Source organism: Mustela nigripes, chromosome 7, assembly GCF_022355385.1.
Source record: "Mustela nigripes isolate SB6536 chromosome 7, MUSNIG.SB6536, whole genome shotgun sequence".
Classification (NCBI taxonomy): domain Eukaryota; kingdom Metazoa; phylum Chordata; class Mammalia; order Carnivora; family Mustelidae; genus Mustela; species Mustela nigripes.
Window position 1 is genome coordinate 18789787 of NC_081563.1, and position 27761 is coordinate 18817547.

At 49.1% G+C, this 27761-nt stretch overlaps 2 protein-coding genes across 4 annotated transcripts in view; both read right to left on the bottom strand.

Moving 5' to 3' along the window:
• The window catches only part of ADCY3 (adenylate cyclase 3), a 77396-nt gene extending 77100 nt beyond the window's left edge, over positions 1 to 296 (bottom strand). For both annotated transcript variants that reach the window (XM_059405248.1, XM_059405247.1), the window contains exon 1: positions 79 to 296. The gene's annotated coding sequence lies outside the window, so the exon portion shown is untranslated. The remainder of the gene's footprint in view (positions 1 to 78) is intronic.
• Positions 297 to 23716: 23420 nt separating this feature from the next.
• DNAJC27 (DnaJ heat shock protein family (Hsp40) member C27) overlaps positions 23717 to 27761 on the bottom strand; it is a 29665-nt gene continuing 25620 nt past the window's right edge. Inside the window, exon 7 of one of the 2 annotated variants that reach the window (XM_059405253.1) lies at positions 23717 to 27629. In XM_059405253.1, the coding sequence (XP_059261236.1) occupies positions 27497 to 27629 (133 nt within the window). In that variant the 3' untranslated portion in view covers positions 23717 to 27496. The remainder of the gene's footprint in view (positions 27630 to 27761) is intronic. The other variant, XM_059405254.1, reaches the window with a different exon arrangement.

Below are 27761 nucleotides of genomic sequence, written 5' to 3' on the forward strand. Positions count from 1 at the left end.
CCGACCCCTGGAGGCCCCGAGCTCTCCACCTCGGGGCACTACCTGCCCTCCGGAAGGCTGGCCTGCCCCTGCGTTTACCTGTGCGGGAACTCGGGAGCCGCGTGCTTCGGCCGGTCCCTGCGCGGGCTGCGGGGCTGGGTCACGCGTGTGGCGGGCGGGGACAGGAGGGCTCAGGGCGCCCGGGGACCGCGCCGCCCCGCCAGCGCCCGGGTCCCCGGTCCCCGGCCGGAGCGCGAGCACCCCCCAACCCCCGCCGTCAGGCCCGGGATCCGGCAGGGGGAGGCGCGGGGCTGCCCCTCAGCATCCGCGGGTGCCCGGCGGCAGGAGGAAGGAGGCGGCGGGGGCTGGGAAACCGGGGGGCGCCCGCCCCTGGGGCTGCGGCTCGCGGCGCGGTCGGACCCCTCCCTCTCGCCCCCGCGCTGGCGGCGGTGGCGGCGGCGCGGCTAGGGGCGCGCCCGGGGCCCTCCCGGGCGGGAGCGCGGGCCGAGGCCGGGGCAGCCCGCCAGCATCCTCCGGGCCGCCCGCGCGCCGAGCCGAGCCAGCCGAGTCCGGGCGCGGCGCGCTGCACTGTGAGTCCCCGCGCGGCGCCGGCGGCTCCCGGGCCACGCGCGCTCCAGGCCCCGGGAGGCGGGCGGCGCCCCTCCCTCCCCGCAGTCGCCGCCCTCTCGGCGAGCGCGTCCGGGAGTTGGCGGGTGGGGGGAGCGCCCCGCTCCAGCCGCGCGGCCGGCGGGGGGAAGGAGGAGAAGGGCGCGGAGGAGAGCGGGGGCGAGGGGCCGAGGCGCCGGTGTACCCGCGCTCTGACCCGGAGCGGCGAGCAGGCGGCGGCCGCTCGGTGGAGGCGCCGCGGTGGGCGGTGGGCAGGAAGGATGGGCGACCCGACACCTAGCTCCGCGGCAGGCCGGGTCTCTGGAGAAGGGAGCCCGGGCCGTGTCCTCCCGCCTCCCGCAGGTGAGGCGCGCTCGCGGCACCCCCGCCGCCGCCTCCTTCGCCGCGATTTCCTTCTGGGCCTGGAGATGAGAGGCCGGGGTTGAGGTTTGGGGACGCCTGCCCCGCCGGGCGCGCCGGGCCTAAGTGTCCCCGCCCACCCTGGCAGCCCCAGCCTTCTGCAGAGGGGCCCGCAGCCGAGCTCCGTTCGAGAAGGAAGAGGGGAGGAGTGGCCCGCTGGGCACCTGGCACGTGGAATGCCAGAGACCTGGCTTCAGAAAGATCTCCCGTGCACATTCCACCTGGGATGGGTTTGAATTTACGAACACCCTATAAAAACCCAAATGCTCCTGTGAATGGTTAAGCCTATTAATCTCTTACACCTTAGTATAAATTCCTTTCCTTGGCAGGGCGCCTGGATGGCTCAGTGAGTTAAGCCTCTGCCTTCAGCTGTGGTCATGATCTCAGGGTCTGGGATCGGGCTCTCTGTTCAGCGGGGAGCCTGCTTCCCTCTCTCTCTGCTTGCCTGTCTGCCTGCTTGTGATCTCTCTCTGTGTGTCAAATAAATAAAATCTAAAAAAAAAAATTCCTTTCCTTGGCTTTGCTAGAACCTTGCCAAGCGCCACTACAGGCCACAGGCTTTAAGAATTAAGGGAAAGGGGAACAAAGCATGGGGGGCGGGGGGGGGGGTTGCTGAGGACAGCCAGCAGCATCAGGGAGAGCAGAAGACACGGATCAGAAAGGAGAGAAAACTCAGCCATCCAGGTCCTGGAAAGAGTGATCCCTTTCCAGAGCCTCAATTAACTCAGCCCTCAGAAGAAGATTCATCAGGGAATGGATCCTATCACAGCTGTTTCTCTCCGTCCCTCACGCTAATTCTGAAATGCAGCCAACATCAGTCCAAACTTGTCAGGGCTCTGATTACCAAGGTTGGGGGGGTGTCAGCTCAAACTTAGGAGAAACATAATTTGAATAAAACACCTTTTCCCATTGTTTTCTTTTGTTTGGAGTCCCAGTGTTTTTTATTTTGAATTGTTGCGTGCAGTTAAAGGAGGCATGGTTTTTATGTTTAACAAAGAGACAGGTGTTAATAAAAGAGGATGACGTTTAGGCCTCGATTGGGGGATGCATTTGATGTCATGGGCACTGGGTGTTGTATGAAACGGATGACTCATTACACTCTACTCCTGAAACTAATAATACACTATATGTTAACTAAATTGAATTTAAATTAAAAAAATACTGTTTGGGTCTGCGTTGGCACAAAGGACACCTCCCCCTTCCTGGTACATGGGACTACCCTTGGAGTTCTCCTGTGCGGCTCCCTACTCGGCAAGACCATGCCCGGCTCCTGGGCCGTGTGTGTTCCTTGCTGGGTTTTTGCCCTTGTGCCTCAGCCTCAGCTCCAAACTCCCCTAGGGAAGGGAGAGGATTCCACACAGTTGTCTCTGATTTAAAAAAAAAAACACACACACACAAAAACCCAGTCTCCTGACGGTCCTGCCCTAAGGCTCTCCTACACTGCTCCAACTCCCTGACCATCCCTACTCTTCCTCTCTTTGTTGTGGGCAGCTCTTCAGCAGCTGAACCAGGCATCAGGGAAGGCCAGAGATGCCCCCCCACTCCCAGCCCCTGCCCTCAGGATGCCTGCTGGCTCTGAGCACCAGATCCCCCAACAAGACAGACCCTGGGCGTGGGCGGCAATCAGAGGCGACCTGACACTGGGCCTTTTGGGACTTGTCCTGAAAGGGGCACCCTCAGAGGCCTGGAGCCTCCTGACAAAGACTGACAACCTCCCTACCACCGCTTGGCATTCTGGGTAATGGGTGCAGCCCTTCCCTGTGGATATGGGAAGCTCCGTGGACCTCGCTAAGAGTCAGAGGCAACTGAGTGAATATTCCAGAGCAAGCAAGCTGCTTGAGGTGCTGTGCACAGAGACTGGGGAAAACACAATATTGGGAGAGAGGCCGACAGGCCTGAGAGCCTTCCTTGTCTGTCTTGCTCTTGGCAACGTCTCCGGCACCTGGAGCCAAACAGTCATGGAATGAATGATTTCCCTAAGAAGAAACGACACTTTATAAGGGCACCTCCTGCTGATGAGGAAGCCAATAGACCTCATTCATTGATGCTGAAAATGCCCTGGTTTAAGGATATTAAAAACAACTCCATTCAAGAATAGGATAGGAGGTGCCTTCAGTTCCCAAGCTATACATTTTCTGTTGCTGTAATCCGGACAACTGGCAAGCATTTGCTTTCATAATCCAAAGATACAGTAAGTTATCTTAAAACACACACGTTACACGCATAGGCACGCACCCACGCAACCTAGGACTATGAATGGTTGTGTGGGTGACTTGCCTAGGACGCATGTTCTAAAGTGAAGATGGAATCTTGGGCTTGGGTAGAAGCTTGGTGGGCGTCCTGACCCCCACCCTAACTCAAGATCGGGGACAGGATATCTCTTTGCTGAAGACACCTCTTGTTTGTATGGCTTGAGACTGGAGATGATTGCCGAGCAGTAATTGCTATTGCGTAAACAAGAGTAGTTTGGCCCCCTGGAGAGATGCGGTTGCTCCTGAACCCTGCAAACAATAGATCAGAGCAGAGCCCTGGTGTCCTGGGGAAAGAGAAGGGGGAGGAGAGAAGGTCTTTAGCTCCCCTGATGCTGGGCCCCAGGAGGGCCCTGTTTGGGGCCTTAGCTAAAGGCAGAGCCTGAGACCAGGGCCTACATGCAGTTGGTTTGACTGGACAAGTGATTGCCAGGGAAAGAAGATAGGAAACCCAGTAAAGACAAGGGTGTGTGAACAGGGAGCACAGTGGCTGATAGGGCTCAATTCCTTCGTGCACAGAGCGCCTCAGAACTTTCCACTGGAGGACTGGAGGGTGGGGGACATTGATTCCTGCTTCCTATCCCGTGCTGAAGGGGTTGTCGAGTGGCACATTCACTCTGGAGTACTGGCAGGTGTGTGCAAGCTGCAAGGGGCCGAGTGATGGGCTCAGAGGCGGGAAACAGGACAGCACAGAGGACCTAGATGCCTATGCTCAGGGCAGAGGAGAGCACTGGCCCAAGAGGAAGGGGTCCAGACCCTGCATCCACTCCCACCGGCTTAGAGGTTTGAGCCCTGTCACTGGAGGAGAGTGCCACGTGGTCCGGGAGGAAGCCGGCCCTCCGCAGTCCGAGAACTCAGCCTGGGCCCTGGCTAAGCAGCTGAGGCCACGGGATCTCAGTTACTCACCCTCCCCAAACATGGGTCCTGGCAGTGCGATGACACAGCACTCACACCCAAGTGGGGTCACTGGGAGGAAGGAGGAACTTAATGCGAACCAAAGTGGGTGGCAAATCTCCACAGAACAAGTCAGTCTGAGGGAGCTTGGGTCCACCTCGTGGTGGGATCCCCATGGCGCTCTGGCCTCAGCTGTCCCTGCGTGACGCATGCTAGGCTGGGCTGCCACCTCCCGGGAGCACTCCCTGGTTGCATCTGGGAGCCTCTCCTGATTCCGCTGCCATTTTCTTCTCCAACAGCATCGGCCTATCCGCCGATGTCCTTGCTGTCCTCCGTGTCCCTTTCTGTGCCTCTTGGTGCCTCTGCTTCTGGGACACTGACAAGGCCACTGTGTGTGTGGATAAAGGGGAGCGTGATAGGAAGTGCATTGTGTGAGTGTTGTGTGTAGGAGTATGTGTTTTGTGTATGTGTGATCAGTGTGAGTTGGGAGTGAATGAGGTCGGTGTGCACGGGCATGTATGTGCAGTTGGTGTGCAGTGTGTGTGATCATTGTGACTGACCATGTGTGATCAGTGCGAGAGTAGGTGTGGTGAGTGTGAGCTCGTCTGCTCAGTGTGGTGTATGTGCCATGTGAGCAAACGTGCTGAGTGTGGGCACGTGTGATCTTTATGTCAGCACGCGTGTGAATGAGCACATGTGCAGGTGCGCATGCGTCCCGCAGATGTGGCTCCGGCCTCCCCTTCGGGTCCCCGTGCCCCACTTGTGCTGCCCACTGGTACGGCCTGCTCGCTGCCTGCGGGGACTTTCACAGCCTCTCATGTGGGCAGAGTGAAGTGAGTAGAGATAGAGAGCACAGCACCGGCCTTCCGGGGCCGGGTACGTTTCTGGGTCTGTCCCGTGCCTGGATATGAGCATCCCCACAGGAGCAGGACCGGGTCCCCTGGTCTCTCCTGCTCAGTATTTGACACAGACCAGCTATTCCTTAACTTGCCACCAAAATGACATCAATTAAACCCTAACCGTGTGTCAATGCTCCTGCGCTGGACCTGGGCCTCCCAATGGGGTCGGTGGTGAGGTCAGTATCCGCAGCCGCCATGCTGTGTGGGGTCGGGCCTTATGGGCCCAGTGGTTTGTGGCTCTCCTTTAGCTTAACCAGATAAGCACCAGCGTCCTCAGGACACAGTGACCTCACAGCTAGGGGCAGCAGAGAGAGGCTTGGATGCCGAATGTGCACTAGGCCACGCAGAAGTCTGACTCAAGCAGGAATCCTCAAGAAGCTTCCTCTGGTCATTTGCTGCTTCCTTAACCAAGGGTGTACTCAATCTCAGAGACCTGGTGTTTAGTTGACAGCCAGAGGCCACCTGTAGAATCGTGGCTCCCCGGATGTCAGAGGGGGCACGAGGCATCATCCTGTTTCAGCCCAATGAGGAAGTCAAAGCCCAGACAGGTTAGATTTGGGGAAGGCAAGACCCATGTCCATGGAGCGTGAAACAATGTGTGAATGCTGAGTAATCCCGGGGCCTCTGTGGAAATGTCACGTTTCCAAAAGCACTCAAGCCAGGGCCCCTCTGGGAAGAGGCACCATAGAAATCCGTGCTAACGAGCCTCTCCCCCGGCCTGCTGGGGATAAGAGGGAGCAGACACAGATCTGAGAACAACAAGAGATGGCGAGACAAGGTCCAGGTGGGGAGGAGCTGGGGTCCTCCACCTTCACGGTCCCTCTCACAGGTGGAAAGTCACAACACCCTGAAGAGCAAGGCTGAGACTGCCACGGGGTCATCAGGCTGGAGGGGCAAAGAGAGGGCTGGTCTAGGGCTCTCCCAGCAGATGAGAACAATCTCCCATCCCTCTAGCCTCCCCTCTCCACGGGTGCCACGCCCATCTCAGGAATCGCCCTAGACCCTGCCCTTCTCACCCTGCCAGCCAAATCTCTACCCTGCAACCAGGGTGATCCTTCCAAATTCAGATCTGTTCTCATCGCTATCCAGTCCCTAGCTGTCCCTGTTCCCAGGTAGGAGGACTGCCCAGTTCCCACCTGCTAGGGGATTAAATTAGAAAATACTAGTAAAATGCTCAGATGTCACCTTCCCTTTCAAGTTGCACTAAAGGAACTTCAGTGATATTTTTACTTAGGTTGAATGGTGACCCCCAAAAGGGGTCCAGATCCCTGGAACCTGTGACTGTGACTTTGAAACAAGCGTCTTTGCAGGTGTAATTGAGTTACGGATTTTGAGAGAAGACCATCCCGGACTGCTTGGATGGCCGTAATCCCAAAGCTTAGCATCCTTTGGAGAGACAGGCACAGAGCAGATCATGTGAAGATGGAGACAGAGTTTGAGGGATGGGGCCCCACGCCAGGAAGCCCCTGGAGCCAGCAAAAATGCCAAGTGGCAAGAAGGCAATTTCCCCTTGAGCCTCCAGAGGAGGCGCAGTCCTGCCGACCATGTTGATTGCAGGCTTCTGGACTCTGGAATGGCAAGAAAATAAATTCTGTTGTTTTAAACCACCCAGCTGTGGTTGTTATGACAGCTGCAGAAACCTAAGACAGGATCCAACAGCACATTTTCTAGGCCTTTATAGAACGCTTATTAGGATTTTGTGTAATTTTACCTGTCACCCCATTCACTGGACTTTGAGCCCAGGTTCAAGGCCTTGATTCACCTTCACACCTGGAGTGCCCGCCCTGCGAGGTTATCAGTGAGCCTCGTTGAATTAAAATAACCGATCTGTTGGGTCCTCTTTCCCAATCCCAGAGCTTCTTCAATTACCCGGAGATGTGCCGGGAGGTGGCAAGATCCGCCTCCTGGTTATTCTCAGACTTCAGTTTTACCGGAAGTGATCCCTCCCCCCACCCCCCGACCCCTTGGCAGGAAGTGGAATGATTTACCTGGTAAATAATTTTAATCACTATTTTTATCACGAAACCAGGATTGATTTCAGGGCTTGACTGGTGAGTGGAACCCATGGATTTGTATCTGTTTGGTCATGCAAGACTGCAAGAAAACGGACACAAGGGGCTATCTCTGGGTCACGCCTCCAGCTCTCATGGGGGCTCGTCTCTCTATACCTACAGGAATGCTGGGGATGCCCATGGCCCACGCCACTCCCCGGACCTGCCCCGCTTCTCCTCCTGAGCCCAGCCACTTGGCGTTCCTCACCCTCCCCAGCACACTCTTCATGCCCCCATACTTTGCATATGCCATTCCCTCTGCCCAGGTCTCTCCGCCCCCACTGTCCACCTGACACACTCCTCCTCATCCTCAAAGACCCCCTTCCCGTGTCACCTGGTCCGTGAGGTCTTCTTGGATCTCCAGCAGGGGCAGTCCTTTGGGAACCACTGTGAGGACAGTCTACTCGTCTGTCTTCCACTTGGCCGAGGCCATCAGAAGTGGACAAAGTGTCCCCATCCCTCCCCTCCCCTGCTTCTTGTTTCTTGATGGCGCGGTCCGCCTGGAACAACAGTGCAGAATTATTTGTTTGCTCACAAGTTTTGTTTCTTCCCCATAGAATGTGAGTTCTGCTGGGAAAAGGGCCCTGTTTTTTTTTTTTTTTCTTTTAAGATTTTTTAATTAATTTGAGAGAGAGAGTGAGCAAGGGGAGGGGCAGAGGGGAAGGGAGAGAGAGAGACTCTCCAGCAGACTCCCCGCTGAGCATGGAGCCAGACATGGGGCTCCATCCCTTAGACCTGAGATCACGACCTGAGCGGAAGTCAAGAGCTGGGCATTTAACTGACTGAGCCACCCAGGTGACCCTTGTTTTGGTTTTTTACCTGTTGATTTTCACGTGCTTAGCATCAAGTCGGCCCATAGTGAATGTACTCCTTGACTGAATCTCCCATAACAAATTACTATAAATGTAGGATCTAAACAGTACAGATTTATTATTTTACAGTTCGGGAGGTCAGAAGTTCAAAACGGATCTCATTGGGCAGAAGTCATGCCTTTGGCAGAGCTACCTTCTGTTTTGGAGACTAGGGAAATCCAGTTTTTCCTTACTTTTTCCAGCTTCTAGAGACCACCCATATTCCTCAGCTCATGGCCCCCTTCTTCGAAGCCAGCAGCATTATACCTCTCTGCCATTCTTCCATAGCCACATCTCCCTCCGACCAGAGCCTGGGAAGTTTTTCCCATTTTAGGGACCCATGGCATGAGGTTAGACCCACCTGGATAATTTCCCCATCTCAAGGTCCTTCATCATACTTGCAAAATCCCTTTTGCTATGTAAAGTAACATTCTAGAGATTAGGATAATGAACTTGGGGTGGGGGGGTCGTTGTTCTGCCTGCCCCAGTAAGCTCCTGCTAGGATGTCCAGGTGGTGCCTATTAGAGCAAGGACCCATGTGAGCTCATTTTTCCTAAACATATCTTCCCTGGATGTTTCCAACCTTGGTGTTGTGCTCAATGGTATTAGCAGGTTAAATGTAGAGATCATAAATCGTCTTAAAAGTCTGTAAAAGGGTGCTTTTTTTTTTGACAGGGAAGAGGCCCTTGAAATCTTTTAATGCAAGAGCAAGCTGCAGAAGGAACTCATCTGCCCGAGATCTCTGGGGCGTCCATTCCGTGTTACCTAATCTGCATTAACAGGACAAATCCGATGTTCCAGGAAGGCTGGTTGGGAACAAGAGGGGATCCCAGGAGCAGAACAGACACCTGAGGTTCATGGGATTCATTCCCAGACTCTCCAAATCCCCGTCATGCTGCCGCTGGAATTGTCTCCCAGAAGCCCAGTTTCCATTGTTGCACTTCCTCAAGAATGTCTGTGGTTTTCTTACTGTTTTCAGATTTGATTCTAAAGTCCTTAGCATCCAGGATATTATTCCTTGGTTGGGTCCCAAGCTCCTTATCTCCTGCAATCTTCACAACAGTTCTGTGGTGTAAAATGATTATTATGTCCATTTCACAGATGAGAAAACTGAGACTAGGTTCAGAACTTACCTAAGGTTCCATAGCCCATAAAGGGCACTGCCAAGTTTATACCCATGTACCTGACCTTAGGGCCTGGCACCTATGTACCAAGCAATCTGATCTGCCCACCTGTCAGTCATTGCTGCGGGAATGACCGACTCAGTAACCTTCCACCACTGCTTGGGTAGGGGTCAAGTTAGTGCTGGACCACAGGCGGGGGAAAGCAAAGCAGGAGAGAGGCTGAGCCTTTGCCTTCAGGCGTCTCTGTTCAAATCCAGAGTCATCCCCCAGCCTGGGAGGCAGGAAGGCAGCCCAGGTCGGGGATGGGGTAGAAAACCAGAGAGCAGGCCCATGACAGGGCAACACCTGAGGGGAGGCCTGCGTTCTAGCCCAGGAAGGACTCAGGTCAGCTTAATTTACATACCGCTGACCCATTTTCAATATCTTAAAATAAGAAACACTGAGTACAAGCTTTAGTGATTGTATTTATCAAGTCAGCAGCACACAGTGAGGCCCAGGACTGCAGAGCTGAGGTTGATTGTCTCCCTTGGTCTTTAAGGGCACGGCTCCCCGCCCTCACCTCCATGGTGGGGACGCTCACCTTCTCTTCTTGTCTCTCCCTCCTCAGGACCAGACTCCAGAGGGTGATCCGCCCCAAAGCTGGAGTGATTTACATGCTACTGCAACCATCTTGCTTCCGCCTGTAGGAAGCAGACCCTGGAAGCAGACAGATAGGACGCACAGATCCCAAGGATGGAGGCTGAGCTGGAGCTTGGCACTTGGACATGTGACCACAGTCTGCAGTCCTGCTTCTCTCTGGACCTGAACCCCTTTACTCAGTCCCAGGCCTCGGGGCTGGCCAAAGGTGCCCCCAGGGGGACAGAACCTGTCCCAGAGATACAGAAGGGCGAGGACAAAGTGCACGCCATCTCTCATCCAACCTGCAAAGGAAAACAGAGTGAGAAGGCCAAGAAGATGGGGATCCGTTCCTGTTCTCCATTTCACCGGAAGAAAGTTAATGAGGCCAGGAGAACCCCCCAGGGATCTCTGTAGAAGCAGAAGAGGGAGAGGTAGCCCACTCCCAGTGACTTCTACACACACACACACACACACACACACACAGATGCACACATACCTGCACACACACCTTCAATTGATGGTCAAAGGATTAAAGTCAGACCGATGGCCTTTCCGACTGCACTAAGTAGGTGAGGGAAGACAGCAGTCTACGGGCACAGTGGCCTTCCAAGCACCCCCACCTCCACTCCCACTACCATTGTATCAGAGCGTATATGATCTGAAAACGACAGTGGGGACTGGAGAGAGAAGTCCCTGCCTCCCGTCCAGGACTGACCCCTCCCCTTGCCCAGGAGACCATCCCATGCACCCCACTCTGGACCTTCCCCTTTTCCCCTTCTCTCCAGGCACTTCCCTCTCCACAGACAAGGCTCCTCCTATCATCGATCACAAGCAAATGACAACGCTTCTCTGTCCTTCATTCCCTCCGGCTGCCGCCTTAACTCCTTTCTTCCAGGTCAGGCGTCTCAAGGAAATCTACTAAGCAGCATTCGTAATGTTTACTCAAAAAAGGCAACCAGGAAAGGCTGTGTGCAGTAGGGCGCATCTGGGAAAGAGAAAGGGAAAGAGCATTTGCCCAGAATGAGGGAAGGACAGCCCGCCCAGAGGGAGCCTCCGTGAGTGCAGACAGGTTGGCGGGGAAGTCCAGCCAGGACCTGGGGATGAGGAATGCAGGTGGAGTGTAGAAAGGGAGGTCGTGGTGAGGCAAGGGACATAGAATGGGGCCAGACCACCAGAGGCCTTGAATGCCGAGCTAAAGCAAGGGCTTCCCACTTGACAGTCGCTGGGGATTCATTTGGACAAACCACAGGTCCTGACCAGCTACGTTCTCTCAGAGGATTGATTTGGAATGAAAGATGGTTTGGAAAAGGAAGAGACTATCAAGGGAAAACTGGCAAGAAGGCGCAAAAGAAAAACTACCGGGAGACAGCGGTCCAGATTAAGTAATGCTCTCTAGGATTCATTCCACAAAGTGCTCAGGTCTCACTCGTGAGCTGTCATGCTGACTTACACCCAGACGCACGGGGTTTCGGGTAAGCACATTCACGTGTTTTTACAGATAGTAATTTTTATCGCTGTTAAATAATTCATGCTGGCATTGTTTTCCGTCTTGAGTTCTTAAAAAAGAGGCTGTTTACTGCGCAAGGGCTGGCGGAAATAAATCAGCTACCCACTTTGTCATCCTTTTTTCAATCTTGCTGTGCCACGTGGGGGAGGCCAGGCACCTTCCAAAAGTGTTATCTTCAGAGGACCCCGTGCTGAGCTTTCTCAAAACCAGATCAAGAGCTTAGTCCTTTTTTTCCTTTATTGAGTGTTTTTAATTTACAACTTTTTCATTTGATTCAAACTCCTCTCAGTGAAATGGGTTCAGAGTTCAGAGTAGGTTTTAGCAGGTATGTCTCTCCCCCTCCTTTCCCTCTAGGATGCCCCTGGCTTTACGTGCCACCCACCCCAACGGCTTTCCTCACTGCCAAGAGAGGGCCCGGAACTTCCAGCGGGAGGCATTCAGGTCAAGATGACTCCAGCCCTTCCCTTTGTTAGGAGCCCCACAGAGCCCACGCTACCTGTCAGCTTTAAATCTGTTTGCACAGGAAAGCGTACAGCCCTGCTCTGCTATTTTTAGGAGCTGCCAGCATTGACTCAGTCTCTCTGCTGGCTTGCAGCCCTCTGCTTTCTCCTTCCCGCGCTGTCAGGGACTTGCTCCCATCTTACAGTGCTGAGCTCATCCCCTGTCTCCCTGGCTTGCTCAGCTTTGGCCTGCATCCCCCTGTTTGTTATTTTCATGGGGTAGGGGCACTTCAGGAGCTGCATTTCCTTGCTTTTCCATTTTTTTTTTTTTTTAAAGTAGGCTCCACACCCAGCATGGAGTCTGACACAGGGCTTGAACTCACGACCCTGAGCTCAAGACCTGAGCTGAGATCTCTTAATAAAAACTCCACAAATAACACACAGATAACCTGGATGGGACTGGAGACTTTTCATCTTTTTTTTTTTAAAGATTTTATTTATTATTTATTTGACAGAGATCACAAGTAGGCAAAGAGGCAGGCAGAGAAAGAGAGGAAAGGAAGCAGGCTCCCTGCTGAGCAGAAAAGCCCGATGTGGGGCTTGATCCCAGGACCCTGAGATCATGACCTGAGCTGAAGGCAGAGGCTTTAACCCACTGAGCCACCCAGGTGCTTCGAGACTTTTCATCTTGTTCATAATTTTGCATTCATGTAGCTCTAAGTGGGAGTTAGGGTTTTGTTTTGGGTTTTATTTTAATGGAGTCTAAGTTCAAATATGCTTTTAAACAAAAATAATTTAGGGGCGCTTGGGTGGCTCAGTGGGTTAAGCCTCTGCCTTCAGCTCAGGTCATGATCTCTGGGTCCTGGGATCAAGCCCCACATCGGGCTTTTCTGCTCAGCAGAGAGCCTGCTTCCCCTTCTCTCTCTCTGCCTGCCTCTCCGCCTACTTGTGATCTCTGTCTGTCAAATAAATAAATAAATAAAAATCTTAAAAAAATTAATTTACAGTTGATCCTTGAATAACACAGTTTTGAACTGCATGGATCCACTTATATGTGGATTTTTAAAAAAAATACAGTATAGAACTATAAATGTATGTTTGTTTCCTAATGATTTTCTTGAAGACATTTTCTTTTCTCTGGTTTACTTTTTCATAAGAATACAGTAGTAATACATATCAACACAAAATATATGTTCAAATCTTTATGTTATCACTAAGGCTTCTGGTCAAAGGTAGACTATCAGTAGCTAATTTGGGGGGGAGTCAGAAGTTATACTCAGATCTTCAAAGGCTTGGAGGTTGGTGTCCTTAACTGCTCCCTGCCATTCAAGTTCAGCTGCACATTAAAATAACTTCAGAGAGGGGCGCCTGGGTGGCTCAGAGGGTTAAAGCCTCTGCCTTTGGCTCAGGTCATGATCCCAGGGTCCTGGGATCGAGCCCCACATCGGGCTCTCTGCTTAGTGGGGAGACTGCTTCCCTTCCTCTCTCTCTGCCTGTCTCTCTGCCCACTTGTGATCTCTGTCAAATAAATAAATAAAATCTTAAAAAAAAATAACTTCAGAGAGAATGACATAAAGGAAGATTTACATGCTAGCTATAGGTTGAAACTTACTGTTCATTATATCTTCATCCCAGAGTCTAGCAGAATGACTGCCATAGAAAAGACACAGAAAAAATGTGTAGGGGAAAGGCTGTTTAGGAATCAATAAACACATTCTGAAGTGTGAAGAGCTCGGTGACCGATCCCTCTGCAGGGTACACTTGCTGTCTGACATGTGGAACTTTTCTTCAATAATTTGAAAATGGTGGAGTTCTCAGACTTCTCTCCCAGGGTGGGCCTGGAGATATTTTTGGCCATTGGGTTGTATGATAGTTGTTGGGATGATTTCTGTTTTAAGTAATCCCAAACTCAGTACAACATGTCTTAAATGGTAGAGAAAGGTATTACCTCTATGCTGTGTCTTCGGATGGGCCTCTACCCAGTCTTTGGACAGCGCTGGTCTAAGGTTAGTTATTCAGTGGTAAAATACTGTCTTTAAGGTCCATGTGACTTCCCACCTCACACCGTGCTGCCCTTAGCGTATCTGCGTCACCATTGAAAGTTAACACTCCCCATGGCTACAAGATGGCGCCACAATCCAGCATCGTAGGCAGATAGGGCATTGTACCACAGAAGAGGAACAGTTTCCTCCAATGCCTCTTTTTCCAGGAGTACAAAATTCTTCCTAAAAGCTCCCCATAAGGGGGTCCCTGGGTGGCTCAGTTGGTTAAGCCTCTGACTTCGGCTCAAGTCATGATCTCGGGGTCCTGGAATGGACAGACACTGTGCTCAGCTGGGAATCTGCTTCTCCCTCTCCTTTTGTCCTCCCCCAGCTTGTGCTCTCCCTGTCTCTCAAATAAATAAATAAAATCTTGAAAAAAATGCCCATTATGTCTTTTTGGCTAGCACAGGATCACATACCCATTTCCAAACCAATCATTGGCCATAGAATTGGTCCCACTGTGGACAGTTCCAATAGCTCCTGAGTCACCCCTGAGCCAGCCTGTGGAGGGATACGTTCCTGGGTAACATAAGAAATCTGCCAGCGAGGAAGGAGGGAGGAACGACAATTGGACAGGCCATCAACAGTGCTGGTGCCCTTCATAGGCCAGGCCTGATTCCCAGCAAAGGGAACTTCCACAAACCAGGAAGACACTGAGACAAATTTCATCAAGAAAATTACACCAAGATTTGATTAGTTAATGAGCAACATATTGGGGGACAGTAAGAGTTTGCCAGGCCAAGAGAAGGGAAAGAGGGTGTGCCTTCGAGGCCGTTAGAACAGGGGGGCTTAGACAGCAAGCATGCATTTCTCACAGTTCTGCAGGCTGGAAGTCCCAGATCAAGGTGCCAGTGGACCCAGACTTCGGTGAGAGCGCTCCTCCCCGCTGGCAGATGGCTGCTTTCTTCCTGCGTCTTCATGCGGTGGATAGAGGAAGCTCTGGTGTCTCTTCCTCTACTTAGAAGGACACCAGCCCCATTGTAGGGGCTCCACGCTCATGACCTCCAAATAGTCCCACCTCCGATACCATCACACTGGGAATGAGGGCTTCCCCATCATGGGGAGGGGGGAGGACAAACACTCAGTCCATCACACTGCGTTAGGTAGAGGGGGCAGGAGTCACAAAGGCACAGAGCCATCAACAGTACGATGTATTCAGAGAAGGCCAGGTTCAGTGTGCCTAGAGCACACAGGAGGGTAAAGAGATGTAAGTGCAGAGATAGTAGAAGGAGGCCAGATTACCCCAGGCCAAAGCCTTGTCCTGTGGTGGCAAAGGTATGGGCTCAGAAGTCAGGCCCCCGGCTGCATGTGGATTCCGCTCCTAGGATCTGTTTCCTGCAGCGGCCATAGCAAGTTTTACAAGCTGGGTGGCCCCCAACGGCAGACATGTATTCTCTCCCAGTTCTGAAGGCTGGAAGTCCCAAATCAAGATGTCATTAGGATAAGTTCCCTCTGGAGGCTGAGGGAGAATCCCTTTCTGCCCCTTTCCTAATTCTGGTAGCTGCCAGCAACCACCAGCCTTCCTTAGCTCGTGGCTCTGTAACTCCGTGTCTGCCTCCGTCTTCACATGGTCTCCTTTTCTCTGTGTGTCTCTGCCCTCTTCCCCTTCTCTTGCAAGGACTTGGCATTGGCTTTAGGACCCACCCTAATGCAGATATTCTCATTTCCTTACCTTAATTACTTTAATACATATAAAAAGACTCTATGCCAAATAAAGTCATATTCTCGGGCTCTGGAGGGACATATCTTTGGGGGACCATAAGGCAACACGACTATGGTATTAGATGATTTACTTAAGGTGATTTATATCACCTTCAGGTGATGTGTACCTGAAACTAATGTAATACTGTATGAGCACATTTCCTTTTCCATAATATGGGGATAAAATGTTTGTCCTGGGGGCACCTGGGTGGCTCAATCGGCTAATTGATCTTGATCTCAGCTCAGGTCTTGATCTCACAGTCATGAGTTTGAGCCCTATACTGGGCTCCATGCTGGGTGTGGAGCATACGTAAAAAAAAAAAAAAAAAAGTTTCTCCGAAGGGTCATCGTAAGTTTGAAATAAAATCCTTTTAAGTGACTGAAGAAGTACTTGGTTTACGGTAAGTGCTCAATAAATGGTAGGAGCGCCGATTTTATGGAGCGAGAGTAGGTGTGTAAGGAAGGAGGAAAAGAAGAGTCACTTCCCAAATCTGTTCTCTCCTTTTGACTGCAGACGTGCACCAGGCAAGGCTCTAAGCCATTCCCAGCTCAGTCAGTCTTTCGGGATCAGGGAGGGGGCAGTGTTGCAGCTGCCCGTCAAGGAACCCTGGGGGCCCGGGCTGCTGGTCCCAGACCCCGCTTCAAGAATCATGGTCCTACACATTTCCTCAGTTCTTTTTTTTTTTTTTAATAAGATTTTTAAAAATTTATTTATTTGACAGAGAGAGAGATCATAAGTAGGCAGAAAGGCAGGCAGAGAGATGGGGGAAGCAGGCTCCCTGCCAAGCAGAGAGCTCCATGTGGAGCTGATGTGGGGTTCAATCCCAGGACCCTGGGATCCATGACCTGAGCCAAAGGCAGAGGCTTTAACCCACTGAACCACCCAGGCACCCCACATTTCCTCAGTTCTTAAAGCACCTTCTTTGCAAATATTAAGTGTTCAATCAGTCTTTGTTGCAATGACTCATACACTTGGGGCTAAAAAGTTGATCAAAGACTTAACACCGATTTGATAATGTTGACTGGAGGCTGCTAGTGAGTTCAGTCAGGTCTTTCTGCCTAGAAATTTAAATCATGATATCAATTAATTTGATTTCTACCAAATCCATCCCACTAAATATGTTTCACGAAACCGTACACCTTGCTGTATTAAAAAATTCCCTGGGTGGGGCGCCTGGCAGGCTCAGGTGGTGGAGAGACTCTTGATCTCAGGCTTGTAACTTTAAGCCCCACGTTGGGTGTAGACATTACTTAAACAATGGAATCTCAAAAAAAAAAAAAAAAAAAGTCCCTAGCAATGTGGCCGGCACGTTCTCCGTGCGCGTTCAGGAGCTATGGGGCACTGGATTAATTTCATCGGATCTGCAGGGAAAAATCACAAGGAATGAGCCACCTTCATGCCTCCAACAGCAAAACAAAGAGATTTTAAGTCCTTAGCAGCAGATGGTAACTAAACCCATCACTGGGATCATTTCATAACGTATAAAATTACTGAATCACTATGATGTACACCTGAAACTAATGTAACACTGTCTGTCAATTATACTTTAGTAAAAAAACCAAAATGTAATTAAAGAGTCTTTAGTGGAAATATTGTTAAAGAATGTAATCAGTCAACATAAGCGCTGAGAGCCTCCTGCCAAGCCCCTGGGAGAAATGCTTTGGGAAATGAGGCTTTGAGATGTAATCTTGCTCCAAACGAGCTAACAGTCTAGCAGAGGAGATGAGACAAAAGGGGAAGAAGATCTCTCGAGGTGTGTGGGGAAAGCTGTGTAAACCCCCCTGCCCACTCCCTTGCTTCCCGGGTACAAAGAGCTGAAGTTTGCTGTATCACGGCTCACAAAAACTTACTGGTGTGCCTCCCAGCTTGAAATCAACCATGAGGACAGTCTGGATATGACAACGGGGCAAAAGCTGCAAATCAGGATTTCCTTGCCCTCTCCCTGCGAGCCAGTTTGCCAACACACCAGTAACTCCGAGGGCCAGAATAGGAAATCTCAAGGTCTCTTCCAGGGTATAGCCTGGAGACTGCAATTTCCAGGGACTCCTGGTGTGAAGTTGCACGGGAGCCGGACTGGCCAAGACCTAGGGGGCTCCCAGGGGCTGGCGCTCAGGGCGGGGCTGGGGAAAAGTGGCCTGGAATTACTGACCCTCCAGGTGAACAGGCTGCAGAGGAGCGAAGAGGTCAAGGGCCAGCCTGGACAATCAGGGCAACCAGGAGGACAAGCCCTTGGGCCTGGGGTCTGGAGGCCGTGGCGTGCCCGTGATGTCAGCGGCCAATGGCGGAGCAGGTGGGACCAGCGAGAGGCCAGGGAGGCCACTAGGGATGGGGGACAGCAAGAGGGCCCCAAAATACTCTCTTGACCAACACGAGAGGTAAGGCGTCTTTGCCCCCAGTCTAGGTCTCCCCTGGGCAAAGAAGAGGGTGGAAGTATCAGGAGGAGGGGGTCTTGGATTTACTGGGTTTTAATCTAGAGTTGATCATGTTTCAAACCAGAAGTGACTAACTTGCCTCAAGAGGTGAATTTTAAGTTTTCCCACCTTTGGTGGAAAATGTGAGCTCAGGGCTCAAGATGATTTCCGTTTTATAGGAATAAAGAATGTCTTTGTACATCTGAGTCTTGTGGACTTGTTACTAAAAATTTCCAGCACCATTTGCTTTTGTAAAGCGAGCTGCTGAAATCACGACTGCGTGTAGCAGGAGTTTAAGGTTTATTAAAAGAAAGGAAGGGGTTCAACAATGCCTATTATTCCTAAGTTTAGCACAAGCCTAATTCACTAACGTTTTTTCTAACATCATTTTTCTTTTCCTTTCCCTTTTCTGTTTTTGGAGCTGTGGAGTGGCAGCAGGATGATAGAGAGATGTTCGTGACCTTCCTCAGATTTCAACAAGGGCTGGTCTTTAATCAGGAGCCTCATCTAATAACGGAGGGAAGTGCACCTTGAAAGGAGGACCTCTTTGCCCAAGGCTACTCTCTTAATTATGAGGAGAGAGAAGGGCCCACCCCGGGTCCTCCCCTCTCAGTCCTACTGCTTCTGTGTTAGAGAGAGCTTGCAGATACGTAATGTTGGTAAGTGAATTTGAAATTCCAGTCGGACAGCCCTGATTGCAAGGTTAGCTTTTCTTTATCTTTTTTTTTTAGTATAATTAATCTTTTTATTTTTAAGATTTAAAAAAAAAATTATTTGACAGAGAGATCACAAGTAGGCAGAGAGGCAGGCAGAGAGAGAGGAAGAAGCAGGCTCCCTGCTGAGCAGAGAGCCTGATGCAATGCGGGGCTCCATCCCAGGACCCTAAGATCATGACCTGAGCCGAAGGCAGAGGCCTTAACCCACTGGGCCCCCTAGGTGCCTCTGAGGTTAGCTTTTCAAACAAACTTGTGAGAGACTAAAAGCTTTTTCTCTCTTAGGATAAAGTTTCTACTGAAGTAAAGAAGTAGGATTTAATTACAGCCCAGAGCTGCCCTTAGAGGTTCCCACAGTTTGGAGTCTCTTTTTTTTAAAAATGGGTACCATATTTAGTTTTTGTTGTTGTTTCATTTAACTTTTTAGATGACTAAAATAGTATACATCCATTGGGAAAACACAAATAATATGGACAAGTATAGGGTCGAAAGTCAAACAATCTTGACCTCGACTCCTAAAACTCTCTCCCCAGACAGTTTGGCGAAAATAAACCACCCTTCCTCCTGCAGTGCTGGTGATTCGGACACAGAAAGCCAGGGCTAGGCTTTGCAGGCGGGGAAACCACCTTTTTAGGGCTGGATGGCTTCTAGCTATGACAAATAAATTAAGGGTGTTAAAAATCGCCCAGAAACAGAAGCCGTAAAGCATCTATCTCTCGGGTCCGCAGGCTTAATTGCCCCCAGTTGCTGACCTGGCTGGATATCCCCTAAGACATGATTCCCAAGCTGTAAGGAGTCATCACAGGTTTGGCAAGGGCTTGTTCAAAATCTCACTGAAAAAAAAAAGAAAACTTGTTGATAAATAGATCCAAATGTATTATATTTCATATTTTAAATATTTTTAAAAAATTTCTTTGACAGAGGAGTGCCTCTGTGGGTTAGGCCTCTGCCTTCAGCTCAGGTCATCATCTCGGGGTCCTGGGATCGAGCCCGGCATCGGGCTCTCTGCTTGGCGGGGAGCCTGCTTCTTCCTCTCTCTCTGCTAGCTGCTGTGATCTCTCTCTCTCTGGCAAATAAATAAATAAAATCTTTAAAAAAATTTTTTCTTTGAGAGAAAGAGAGAAAGCACACACAAGCAGAGGTAGGGGGAAGGGGCAGAATGAGAGGGAGAAGCAGGCTCCCTGCTAAGCAAAGAGACTGATGAGGGGCTTAATCCCAGGACCCTGAGATCATGACCTGAGCCGAAGACAGATGCCCAATCGACTGAGCCATCCAGGTGCCCCTATATGCTGTATTTTAACACACTGTTAACTTATATTGTCATGCTAACTCCCTCTTGGCTTGGACACCTTCAGAAAGAAGTTTCCTTCATTCCTGTGCACACATGCAGGATTTAAACTTGTGTCACTGTAAGGAAAGTTGTACCTTTGCGGTCTTCAAAAAAAAATACAGCCTATTTATTCCTTTACGCAAATGGGACAAGAGGGTACAATATTACTCAGGAATACAAAGCAGAATATTTTAGGATTTGGATCCTGAGGCTGGTAGCGTAGATTGCGAGCCTGGGTTCTGGAGCTGAGCGAGCTCTGGTCTGAAGAGCTTCCTGTGTGGTCTGGAGCAAGTCACTTAACCTCTCTGAGCCTCTGTTTTCTCACCTATAAAATGGTGATGTTATAAAATGTATCCATCTTCTTAAAAGTCCTTTGGTTGTTTCTGCCACTGGGTACTTCTCTATGGCTATCTTTCTGTTTCCTAACATCTAATAATTTTTAATGTCAACTATCCTTCCACTTATCCTTCTGGTCTTTCTTCCCTTTCTTTTGGCAGCCCCCACCCTCAGAAATCTTGTTCATTTCTTAAGAAGAGCTCAGGTCTTTGCCTCCTGACACAAAGCCATAGTATTTTCGTGTATGTCTAAAATGTCATCAGGGCCCTTCGTTAAACAGAGTCCCCGCCCAGCCTGCCCGCAATACTGAGTGCCTGTCAGCAGCTCATAACAGACAGTGCTTCCCTGAGCCCCTCACTCTCTCGGGTGAAGTGCTCCCCTCACCAGTGCCTGTGGGCAGGAGGGAATGGCATAGGGATATATATATATATATATTTTTTTTGGATTTTTATTTATTTATTTGACAGAGATCACAAGTAGGCAGAGAGGCAGGCAGAGAGAGAGGAGGAAGCAGGCTCCCCGCTGAGCAGAGAGCCTGATGTGGGGCTCGATCCCAGGACCCTGGGATCATCATGACCTGAGCTGAAGGCAGAGGCTTTAACCCTCTGAGCTACCCAGGCGCCCCGGCATGAGGACTTCTGACAGAAACTCTGCCATCTGCCTTGGGAGGCAGAACGGCCCCATAGGTTGGTTTTATAAGGAATGATGTTGAAACTGTCATCTTACAAATTCATCCTACTGAAATGTCGCTCTTAACCCTTTTACATACAGGGTTCCCATGTTGGGAGTTCACTAGAAATAATGGGGATCTGTCCATAAAGAAACATTTGACAAATGCTGACTTGGGGATTTTCTCCTTGCTCCCTGTTACTCAGAATGGAAACGGTTTCTTTCATTGTATTTTCCTTTTGAACCACTAAGAGTCTTTGTTTTCTTTAGTATTTCTTTTATTAAACTTTTTGTTCTCTCTCATGCTCTGAAACTAGCAGAATGCTCTCATTCTGATATCTGAGGCCTGTAGACACCTCACGTTTTCATTTCCCTCAATCGTAGCAAACTTTTACTGTCTCTCCTGTCCATAAAATGCTATCATGGGCGGCACTTGCTGGCTTTATAATGACCTCTGACAACTGACTGTTCTGGATGCAGAGAGGATAATTTTCTTGAAGTCAGCACCCTTTACAACTGTCTACTGAACAAAATCTTCACTGGATGGTACCAGAGGTACAGATTGTTGTTTTAACTAAAACAACCTAAATTCTAGGTATTTCCTCCAAATAAATTCAAACTTATCAACTGCTTGGGGGAAATACATTAATTATAAATATAAAACATAAATAAAGAGACTCTTTAAGTCTGGAACTATTTTCTCTAGGCCAATATGAAAAATTGAGCTTTGGATAATAATAATGATTAAGTTTCTGAAAAAACCCGTAATACAGCATTTGAACAACCCCCATGATCTACAGTATATAGTAGAAATCAGAGTATTCATTCCAAATTGTGTATCTTGAATACTCAAAAAGTATTCTTTTTGAATACTTTGCCTCTTTGGAAATAAACCTATAGGAAATAAGAAATAAGCCTATAGAAAAATAAAAAAAAGAAACTGGAATGCCTGGGCTCAGTTGGTTAAGCTGCCTTCGGCTCAGGTCATGATCCTGGTGTCCTGGGACAGAGTCCCACATCCGGCTCCTTGCTCAGTGGGGAGTCTGCTTCTCCCTCTGCCTGCCACTCCTCCGCTTGTGCTCACTCTGATAAATAAATAACTCTTAAAAAAAAAAAGAAAGAAAAAGAATTTTTCTTCAAAGCTACACACACAGAGACACTAGAATGTTAAGAGGCACAGGGCAGGGATTTTTGTTGGTCCTGAGCTCGGTTGTATCCTCCATGCCTAGAACGGGGCCAGCACATAGTAGGTGCTCAATACATGTGTGGCAAATGATCACTTTAACAATAAAATTTAATTAGAAACTTAAGCAGTTGCAAGTATTTGGCATAAATGGACCCTGAAACAAATAGAATAAACCTAATTTTGCTTTTCCGTTTATAGTTTGCGACTATTGGGTTAAGACGTAGCCAAAGACTCCAACTGAGAAACAAGTAATTGGATATATTATAATATATAAATGTAATAACATGCCTATCAGATGTCATTTCAGTCTATAGACCGTAGCTTTCTCATCCTTGCTTACAATCTTAAGGTCTACTATTGTCTAATATCCCTTTAGTTTCAAGTAATGGAAAGCAAACTCCAACTAAACCAAGCAGAAAACAGGGGTTGGAAGTTTGTGGGAAGGATTCTGGGGTGGCATTGGGCTTGCAGAACCACCAGCTCAAGGGATCTCAGGAACCAGAAGGTGAGTGTTGGCCATCAGGACTCTGTCTCCTTATGAATGTCTGCTGCGTTCTTTCAGAATGTTTTCCATGGCATTGGAATCAGGTTGCCAACATCCGCAGGACTCCTCCCGTCTTACTTCCTCTCCTGAGACGAAGTTTGCTTTCCCAGCTCTGGTGAGAAAGATCCCAGAGAAGGATGCCAGTTGGTTCAGCTTGGGTGACACTCCCAGCTCACGGGCCATTCTGGGTGGCTAGGAAGCAAAGGAGACTTTGGCAGCTTGTCTTGAAAGCATGTTTGGGGACAGTAGAGCAGTTCCCCAAAAGAGTGTCGTGCCTTCTCAGGTGAGAACATACTTTGTTCATAATGAAAATTACAGCCCTCATGTGAAGGCTTCCGAGAGACACTGCCTTCTGCGGTTTGGCCCTGCAAGGCTTTCCCTTTCAAATCTGGGTTCCCAACAGTCTGTTACTTAAGGATTCTTGTTTCCAGGGACCAGCTGAATGAGTAAGTTGTTCAGCCAAGAGCTGCATTATTAAAATAGGATGGTAACAGTTTTATCTGAATTAAAAATGCAACACAATATTAGTTATCTTTAAGAAATCAAGACACGGGGCGCCTGGATGGCTCAGTGGGTTAAGCCTCTGCCTTCAGCTCAGGTCATGATCCCAGGGCCCTAGGATAGAGCCCCACATCGGGTTTTCTGCTCAGCTGGGAGCCTGCTCTCCCCACCCCCCGCCCCCGACCTACTGTGATCTCTGTCTGTCAAATAAATAAAATCTTAAAAAAAAAAAAAAAAGAAATCAAAACACTTTCACCATGACTTAAGAAGGTTAGGATTGGGGCGCCTGGGTGGCTCAGTGGGTTAAGCCTCGGCCTTCGACTCAGGTCATGATCTCAGAGTCCTGGGATCGGGCCCCACATCTGGCTCTCTGCTCAGCAGGAAGCCTGCTTCTCTCTCTCTGCCTGCCTCTCTGCCTACTTGTGATCTCTCTCTCTCTCTGTCAAATAAATAAATAAAATCTTAAAAAAAAAAAAAAAGAAGATTAGAATTACCTGATGGACTGAGGAATAAAATTTCCTCCATTTCCCAATTGGAAACTCAAGCAAGATATCCTCTGTCAGGCCTCAGTTGGTGAGGGCCTGGGCTGCTTTACATTAAAAAGACCAGCATCTCATCAAAGAAGTACAGCCCACAGGCCAGTGTTCGAGTTTTGGCTTTATTTTATAAAAATACACAACTTAAATACATATGACACTCTCTATACAAGACATAAACAACTGTTAGATTTAACATTTTCAGTTACTTCAACAGAACACAAATATGCAAATTACCTCGTAAGAGCAAAGGGTATCGTTAGAGACTCTGCATTCACAGTCAGAGGGGACGATCGCCCTGCAGGATGCCGGACACTAACCCAGACCGTCCAACCTGCCGACAAGCCACTTCACACCAGGGCCTTTTTGGCACGGCTCAATATTGCACTGCTTGTTAGACACACTCTAATTTCCCCATGTCACAAATCTAAGCTTTTGTCTTCTCTAGAAACGTTTAACGGAAAAACCAATGTACAAACGTTACACTTGTGCTAATACCAAACATGAGAAGTGTGAACCTTTTTTCACTTTGCAAAACTTGCAGTGGAAGGTGGGTAGCTCTCTTGTGCAGCTAAACTCATTTTCCAAAAGTTTTGCAAAAACGTTGGCAGACTGAGTGAGCTAGGTGGAGTGCGGTGGGGAAGGGAGTGACATGCCAGCGCCCACGGAAAGTGCCTCTGAGGAGGGCGCTGTCCCTGTCACTGTCAGCGGCAATCCGTGCGCGGATCCACCCTTTCTAACTTGGGCCTCAACTACCTCCCTCCCCCTCGAGATTCTGTCACCGGTCCAGGAGGAAGTGTGGTCCTGACACAGGGCTGACGGGGGCTCCTTACTTACTCTGGCTTTCTTTCAGAAATTTAGCTGCCTTATCTATGGCTCTTGTAACTAGCAGTGAATTAGATACTGGTTTATGGGTAGAAAGAAATTATTTACCAGTTGGGAATTCAATGCACGAGAACACACTAGAGTGAGTTTCCTGAGGTAAATGTGAGCCTCAAGAAAAGCGTGCCAGCGACAGGATCTCCGCAGCTTTTCCTGGGTGGCAGCACAGTGCTTGAGGCCTGGACTTTGAAGTTCACAGGCTAACAGAGCCGAGGACACACGTGTGGGGAGACGCGAGACGACGAGGCTGCAGGAGAACTGCGGACAGGCGAGAACAGCAGTTCGGAAGAAGCCTCAAAGGGGAGCAGGGGAGAAGAGGACGGTGTATTTTAAAGTGCTTAGGTAGGACGGGCAATTAGTTAGAAATACCTCAAGGGATTTCTAACAAGCTTTAAAACTGCTCGTTCTTGATGACTCAGACATGGAAGTAATGGCTTTAATACGAACTGTTCAAACTTCTTATTCTTTCTTGAAAAACAAGATTCTCCATCAAATATTTTTAGCCAATGGAATGATTCTGCTAGTTGTTAATCTCACCAATGTATTTTGAGATCCTAACTGGCTGAAGGAATTTCATCAAGTTGAACTACAAAGTACATATTTGCACCGAGAATATAAATGTAATGCACAGAGGTCTACAAAGCTTTGTATTACATTAGTACCAAAAAACTTTGCATTGCAAATCATGCTTTATTATCCCTTAATATTCTACTCAAGGATTATGGCACTCGGACAAATTCCAGGACCCTGAAGCTTAACTTTCTTCTTTTCTTTCTTTTACATAAATGAAGTAGTTCATGGCCATCCTTAATATTAATAATGGTGTTAGGAACTGAGTTCTAAGACCTACAAACCAAAATCAGGCTAAATTTCCACAAGTCACTCGTTATATAGGAACGGAAGCACTAACAAATTCTGTTGTAACTGTTCATCGGCACAATGTAGTTGAATGAGATGACCAACCTGGTCTTTAGCAACATGATGAAAACTAGCACAGGCTCCATACAGGGCCACACACTCAGTGGGCTGTCATGTCAATTTGGGCTGACGCTACCATGCACAGTCCCTCGTTTCTTTGACTCTAGTTCCTTTACAAGAATAGACCCACATTTTAATTACTTTAGGCATGATGAAGGCCTTAAGTAAAATTTAAATTCAGAAGCACTTTGGGTTGGAGTTTTATAGTCCCAGAAGCTATTTAAAATTACAAGTCCAGAGGAAAATCCCCAGGAAATCATGTATTAGACTCAATTCGTAAAAAAGAAGCATTTTCAGTATTACCAAGATGAAAAGCCATACTAGAAAACAATGCTCTGGTTTCCTGACAACAAGCTCAATGCAGCCCAAGGGCAGACACACAAAGGGAAGCTGCTTTGGAGAGGAGAATCCAAAAGACTGCAGAGGGCTGGAATGAAACTGAAGTGGCTTTTCTTTTTGGGTAGGTGAATGCTATTTGGTGATCAATATGGGATAGCTGCTTGAAACTCACATTTTATGCACCTTAAAGCCCAATTAGTGCAGGGTGGTTGCAGCTAAAAGATGAGTAACGTACCAAGATTCACAATACAATGGGTCAAACAGCAAGACCAGTTCTGAAAGCTCTGGAGGAAGGGCCAGTCCTAACATACTTCATCCGTTCCGTGGGTATGGAGGAGACTATGGCAAGAGAATGGATTTCTGTACATTATATTAGCTTTCATAATCTAGAGTGTAAATATATTATTGTTTAGAAATATGGAGCCCAAGCAAAAATTAGAAATTCTTCCCTCACAGGCCTTAAGATCTCTCCCTCCACCAACACCCAAAGGATCCACACTGGACTCCAGTCAAGCAGGGCTTGTACGCGAGGGCAGTAAGGTGAAGCCTCGGAAGGGAGGATGGAAGAGGCAGTGGCCAAGAGCCAGACAATCAGGAGAAAAATGACAGCTGTGGTATATTTGTAAAATAAATAAATAAGGAAGAGAAAAGGAAAAGGAAGGAACTCAAGTAGGTAAGTGAAGAGGCCAGGCGGTAGAGGCGTGCCCCCGCGTCTCCTACCTACCTGTGGCAAAGGATGCAGAAACAAGAAAAGGCAGAAGCCTCATCCACAGGCTCTCTGAGGGGCATCAGACAAGTCCAAGCCAGGCTGGCTGTGCCCTTGGGCCTTGCCTCTGGCCTTGCCTTCGGGGATGCGTACACAAGCTCTAATGTGACCTGCAAGCACGTCTGTTGTGGGACCTGACTCCTGCTTCCTGGGTGCCCGATGCTCCCTACTGCTACCGGCATTGCTTCCGTGGCTGGAGAAAGGCCTCAGATCCAGGGGCAAGACGAGCAACAGCCAGTGTTCCAGAACTCGTGGCTGCCACAGCCTTTTCTCTCCTAGGACTAGCCTGTCTCTCCCCCTGGTGGCTGGAGAAGGGGACAGAGTGTAGGTCCACAAAGGACTGCTCAATTTGGAACGGTATTACCTTGATTCCCAAACTTCCAAAGGGCCCTCCAGAGTTCATTAATTATAGAAGGATCAATGGTTCAAATCCTACTAAGGAACTCGTAAAAGAAGTGACTTGCGTGTGAGGTCCCACCACACTTTTGGGGGTTTTGTTACCATTTCCTTCTGTATCTGCTGTCTCCTTCTCCGATGAACTTTACAAAAAAAGAAAAAGAAAAGCGAAAGGTCCCCCTGCGCCCCTTCCTCCCTCCAGAAACCTCCTGGACTGTCCTGAGTCAAGTGCGTGAGGGACGCTACCATTACCGAGCTCACAAATGAAGGAGGAACAAAATTTGGATTATTTGGAAATAGGAAAGAAACTGTACGTACAAGTGGCGCTTGGTTGTCTTCACTGCTCTGTAAAATGTCTGAAATGGTCACAGGCACCTGAATTTCTAATTTACAAATGACAACACAAAAGAAAAAAGCAGTAAGATTTTTGTGGAGAAAAAAAAGAAAAAAAACCCATGGTGGTTATTTCACTTCTAGGGACAGTCAGTTTATACTTGAGGGCTGCACTTGTCTTTTTCTCTGACTTCCTACTTGATGTTCTTCAGGAGGGCTGTCCGGGCATTCACCACCGCTTTGAAGGCATCTTCACTACCAGGCGCCACGCACTTGTCGGGGTGAAGCAGCACAGCGAGCTTCCGATAGGCTTTGTTGACTTCATCCCTAGGAGAAAGAAGCCAAGCTCTATGTCAGCGACAGGGCCAGCCCCCGCCCACGGCAGTTCGGTGTCCGGACTTACATCATATCTCTTGCATTACTACCTTTTCTCAAAAGTGGGACTAAAGGACTCGGAAA